This window comes from Pinus tabuliformis, chromosome 9 (genome assembly GCF_031772625.1).
Source record: "Pinus tabuliformis cultivar Carrire ecotype Pingquan chromosome 9, CPIR1, whole genome shotgun sequence".
NCBI classification, from domain to species: Eukaryota; Viridiplantae; Streptophyta; class Pinopsida; order Pinales; family Pinaceae; genus Pinus; species Pinus tabuliformis.
In genome coordinates, this window is record NC_142307.1 from 1,597,823,017 (window position 1) to 1,597,828,523 (window position 5,507).

The 5,507-nt window shown below is 44.9% G+C and overlaps 1 protein-coding gene across 1 annotated transcript; it reads right to left on the reverse strand.

Annotated features, from left to right (window-relative positions):
• Nucleotides 1-387: 387 nt before the first annotated feature.
• LOC149154853 (uncharacterized) lies at nucleotides 388-4,530 on the reverse strand. Its single transcript, XM_089444235.1, has 3 exons — nucleotides 3,176-4,530; nucleotides 2,472-2,653; nucleotides 388-2,363 (listed from the first exon to the last, which is right to left on the reverse strand). The coding sequence occupies exons 1-3, from the start codon at nucleotides 4,528-4,530 to the stop codon at nucleotides 388-390; spliced, it is 3,513 nt and encodes a 1,170-aa protein (XP_089300361.1).
• Nucleotides 4,531-5,507: the final 977 nt, after the last annotated feature.

The following is a 5,507-nucleotide window of genomic DNA, read 5'->3' on the forward strand; positions in this document are numbered from 1 at the left end:
GGGAGGCAGAGTTCCACCAGGAAACTGAGGCGGGAATGAATAGACGAGATAAGTCGCAATGTGAAGCAATCGGGAGGTAGAGCGCAGGAAGAAGGAGGAGGGAGGGAAAATATAAGGGGAGGCGGGTGGGATGAGAGCCAGTCATGAGGAATGAGAGGGAATCCAGTGAGAGGCACGGGAAGGTCAGAAATCTGTCCAGGGAAGCCCGAGGATCAAGATTGAAAAGATAGAAACCGGCGGGATTACTGAGAATGTGAAGAATTTTGAGAGAATAATATCTGTGCCATATCCCTATGCGGATAGTGATCTTGCTGTAGGTTTGAGAGTTCTGAGTCCACTCCTTTCTGTCAGTACTGTCCGATTTGGTGCAGGATGGATTGATTCGGATCATGGCAAGGGCTGATGGATCTCCTCGGCATTGCAACACAAGCTGCCTACTGTCCTTTCACACGCCCTGTTAGCATGTCTGTCCGCCTGCTTGTTGAGATTACGAAGGATATGGTAGTACTGCAAATTATCCATTGTCTGATGCAGCAATTGATTTCGCCTGATGACTTGCTGGAGAAGGGTATTGGGCGATTCTTTCTTGTGAACCATGAGGTTGATGACAACCGAAGAATCTCTGAAGATCCTTGCCGATTTTATTCCCAATTTGCTTAGCTGAGTTAGTCCCTGATACAGGGCTAACGCTTCCGCTCTATTGTTCGAGACATTCCCTAGACCCCATTCGTAATGTAAGATGCATTCCCCATTAGCGTTGATGATAAATTCCCCTACTTCGGCGGTTCCTGGGTTCGATTTGGATGCCCCATCGAAGAAAAGATAAAAGCTGTTGCATTTTTGTATCCAGTTGACAAACTCCTCCTCTTTTAATCTGATTTTCCAAGAGTGAGTTTCCTGACTGCGTTGTTCATTCACCATGCTACCTTTCTGAGCATTGTAATTTTTGTCCAGAATGTAACTAATAAAATTTCGTTCTTCCACACTATACATTGTTGCATCTATCCTGCTTGGAGTTTTGATTGAGATAGTTTCCAGGGCGAGATTTTTGGCCTTGTTACAAATTATTCTTGTAGCTGAGCTCTTGTTTTGGAATATTTTCTGATTTCTTGCTAGCCAAATTCGCCATAGCAAGGTATAAGGGAGAGTATTCCATACTCTCTTCACCAGGTTGCTTCTTTTTTCTTTCCAGGGACAGCTTTTTTTCCAGATGTGAATCACTTCAGCTATGGAGTGCTGAGAGTTCCAAGGTAAGTTACCAGTGAAAGACAAACTTTTCCAACAATCAACAGCAAAGGGGCATTCTACAAAGAGATGGTGCATCGTTTCTTCGGCGTTGTAGCAGTTGGGACATCTAGATGGGCCATTGATGCCTCTCTTTTGCAGGTTCTCTGCTGTTAAGATTTTCCCTTTCAGCAGTAGCCATATGAAAATTTTTATTTTTGGAAGCGCCTCTGACTTCCAAACCATTTTCCAGTGGTTCCATAAAGTCATGGGAAAGGTGCTGTTGCAGAGATATTGGTGGCCTGCTTGGACTGTGTAATTTGATCCGGTTAAATCCCAACGAAAACCATCCCTCTCATTCTTCTTAATGGGAGCTTTACTGTGAAGGAGAGACTGCAGATAGCATAGACTAGGGTTAAGTTCGCTGGGTATTTCCGGGAAGGACCACCCTATCCAGATGTGAGATTGTGGATCCCAATTGGAGATTTGGTCCAGATGGTATATACCCCTATTGTTGAAGAAATTTAGAATGGGTATGGTTTCTTCATGCATGTTTGTAGGTTGCTGTCCCAGGATTTTATCCTTTCCAATATTAATACTAGCTCCCCCCACAGGAACTTTAGAAGTATTCTGAATCATGAATGGAATAGCTTTTTTGCATAGTCGCCAGATTTTAGAGGAGTCTCTGTTAGGAATATCAGAGTCAAGAAGTTGTTGTCTGGGGAAGTTTAGGTATTTGGTCTCTAGCACCCTTTTCCACCACGAAGAGGGACCTGTTATAAGCCTCCATGCAATTTTTCCACCAAAGGCTAGATTTAAGAACTTAGGCGACCTAATACCGAGACCTCCTCTATCTTGGGTTTGAATGACATGTTTCCAGCTGACCAAATTAAACTTGCTTTTGTCGTTCTTCCCTCCTTGCCATAGGAAGTGGCGGAGAACAACTTCCATTTTGTGGTGGAAGGTAGCAGGAGCTTGGTAAAGAGAGAAACGATAAAGGGGGAGAGAAGTGATACCTGATTTGAGAAGAATAAGGCGGCCTGCTGGGTTGAGCCACAATGATCCCCATTTCTGCACCTTTCGCTTCACCTTGTCAATGATTTCGTCCCAGGTTCCAGCCTTTAAAGGACCTAGGCTCACTGGCATGCCCAGGTAAGAGAAATGGGTCCAATCCAGATTGCAGGAGACACCAAATATATTTGCGATACTGTGAATGACCTGATTTTAAGTGTTCCATCCATAAATACAGCTTTTAAGTTGGTTGACCAAGCCTCCAGAATACCCCATAAATTGATCAAGAAGTTTCTTGAACCTCCTTGCTATTATGGCGGAGGCTCCTCCAAGTAACAAGGTATCATCGGCAAACTGTGAGTAAGTGATGTTCTTGGCTCCATTCCCGAATTTGATTCCAGTGATGAGGCCCACTCTCCTGTTATGATCCAGATCTTGACTGAAGGATTCTTCCATGAGGATAAAGAGATAGGGGGAGAGAGGGTAGCCCTGTCTACGACCCCGGGAGGATTGAAATGCTTCACCTGGTCTACCATTGATCAGGGGGGAAATCTAGGACCCAGAGATGTAAGCAGCTATAATATTAATGAAGGGCAACTTGAATCCCATATTTTTTAGGACAACTATAAGGAAGGAGTGCCTAACTCTGTCAAAGGCATTGGCCAGGTCAAGCTTGAGGATGAACCCTTTTTCCTTCCTGGAGAGGCTCGAATGTATGGCTTCTTGCACTAGAAGAATGGAATCAGTGATTTGCCTATTGGGCAAGAAACCTCCTTGATTTTCAGAGATCAAAGAGGGAAGGAGGGGTTTAAGGCGAGAAGCTAGAATTTTGGACAGAATTTTATAGGAAGAATTGCAGAGGGAGATGGGTCGGAATCGGGAGAAGGAAGTGGGCCAGTTTTCTTTGGGGATGAGGGCAAGAAAGGTGGCATTGGTGTACCCGCCTATTTTACCCTTTCTCTGAATCCATCTGATCATCTTAATCAGGTCCTTTTTAATAAGACCCCAGAACACCCTATAGAAGCAAATGGGAAATCCGTCAGGCCCAGGCGCCTTATCAGGATGCAGATTCCAAATCGCTCTTCTGATTTCCTCTTCTTCAATTTCCTTATTTAGACTGTCGTTCATCTCCTTAGTGATTCCTTTGGGTAAGTGTTGGAGCAAATCAGTATAATCCTCTTCTCCTTTAGTTTCAGTTAAGAGATCTCTGTAATGCTCGGAGGTGGCCTTTCTAATGGCCTCTTGGGTGTTGTGCAGATTTCCTTCATTATCCAAGATTGAGCTTACATTGTTCCTAAGCTTTCGAGTAGTGGCCTGTTTGTGAAAAAAGGTTGTATTTTTATCTCCTCCTTGGAGCCATAATTGCCTGGATTTTAAATGCCATTTGGTTTCTTCCTCCCTGTTTATGTGGCTCAGCTGAGTATAGAGAGCGCTTTCTTGCTCCTTGTTTTGCTGAGATAGGCCATGTTCTTCAATCCTTGATTGGACACTCTCTAATTCACTCTTGATTTTCTTTTTAACCTCCTCAGGTTCCTTGTAATTCTCTTTGGCCCATTCCTTAATCACCTGTTTGGTTCTTTTTAATTTAGTTTCCCAGATGAAGCCTGGTGAACCTTCTACATGCTGGCTCCAAGCCTCCTGAACAATTTCTCTGACTGTTGGAATCCAATTCCAAAGGGGGCTGTATTTAAATGGAATAGGCCCGAGGGGGCAATGAGTTTCCAGAGTGAGAGTAATAGGGTAGTGATCAGATGCTGAGGTATTGAGGACGCTGGCATATCCTACAGAAAAGGAAGAGAGGTACGAGATATTGACTAAAAATCTGTCGAGCCTCTCCATTATATTGTCGATGCCAATCCTACGGTTACTCCAAGTGTACCTGCGATTTTTAGGAGCAACGTCAACTAATTCATGTTCTTGAGTGATAGCCTCCAGTCGGCCTCTGAAGGGATCTGGAGTGAAACATCCTCCCCTTTTTTCATTGGCATGTAAGACTAGATTGAAGTCGCCTGCTACTATGATGTTTGAATTTAGCTCCCCATCGATACTTGCCTTTAGATCGTCCCAACAGATTTCCTTTTCTCTGTAATGGTTGGGAACATAAACATTATAGATAATTACAGTATGGTTGTCTGTTCTGCTGTCCAGAGCGGTTCTGATCCAATGCTGGTGAAGATTTGTTGAAGTGCAGTTCCATTTACTGTAGTCCCAGATGGTGGCAATTCCTCCGGAGGCTCCTCTTGAGTCACTGGTGCATCCTATATATTGTTTCTGCTGATCTATTATTCTTCTCATTTCATGCTGGTCTTGTTTTGTCTCCTGTATCAACATAATATCTGGCTTTTCATTATGAGTTAGATCTCTGAGGGCAGCGACTTTGGAGGGGTGCCCTAAACCCCTGTTGTTCCAAGATAAGATTTTCATCATTGGGTATTGGGCATGTGGAGAGGTGCTCGCCTCTCTTGATCTTTGTGACTTGTCTCTTTCTCTTGATGCCCCAAAATGAAAGATTCTATTGGTGTTTGCATTCCCATGGCTATGTCTTTCTGGGCGTTCTCATCCCTGTGTTGCTTGGCTGATTTTCTACCAGGTCCCGGTTTTTTATAAGTGTCGCTGGATGTTCCATGTTCTTTCGAAGAGCTTCTGGTTATCCTGGATAGAGAGGGCTCAAGGGAGGCCTGCGATGAGATGATCTGGGAAGGGTGGGGATCAGAAGGCTCGGGCAAGGAGGGATCTTCTGGAGGAGGCTCTAGGGAAGAAAGGACTAGAAAGGGGTTAGAAGAGGGGGGGAGGGGCGGATCAGGCGGGAGGGGGACAGATGGAGAAGGGGAGGAAGAAGAGGGACGCGGAGCAGAGGGTACAGGAGGATCAGACTCCAAGGGAGGCTTGGAAGGAGGGGCAGACTTCTTCTTTTTGACTATTTCCCAATGGCCTTCTTGCTCGTCACTCTCTGCATCAACAAGTTTAGAACATCTATTGGCAAAATGTCCGTATTCGTGACATACCTTACATTTAAATGGTATCTACTCGTAGTCCAGTTGCTGGACATGGCTCCATTCGTCCACTTTCAGCTTTATTGCTTCGGGCAGTCCTTTGCCTAGATCCACTTCGACACAGATCCTTGCACAAGCTTGCATGTTGTCCTTCGGCTCGCTACGATCAATATATTTGCCTACAACGTTCCCAATGGCACGAACAGACTCATCTCCCCAGCAATGGAGAGGGAGGTGAGGGAGACGGACCCAAACCGGAACAACACTGGGAACATCCAG

Excerpts from the sequence above, each read along its gene's own strand:
- LOC149154853 (XM_089444235.1), bottom strand. The coding sequence starts at position 4,530 with ATGAGAAGAATAATAGATCAGCAGAAACAATATATAGGATGCACCAGT. Across the intron at positions 2,654-3,175 it reads AGAAAGGGTAAAATAGGCGG|GAGAGTGGGCCTCATCACTG; the intron begins GTACACCAATGC and ends GGATCATAACAG. Across the intron at positions 2,364-2,471 it reads GGTCAACCAACTTAAAAGCT|TGAGCCTAGGTCCTTTAAAG; the intron begins GTATTTATGGAT and ends TGGGCATGCCAG.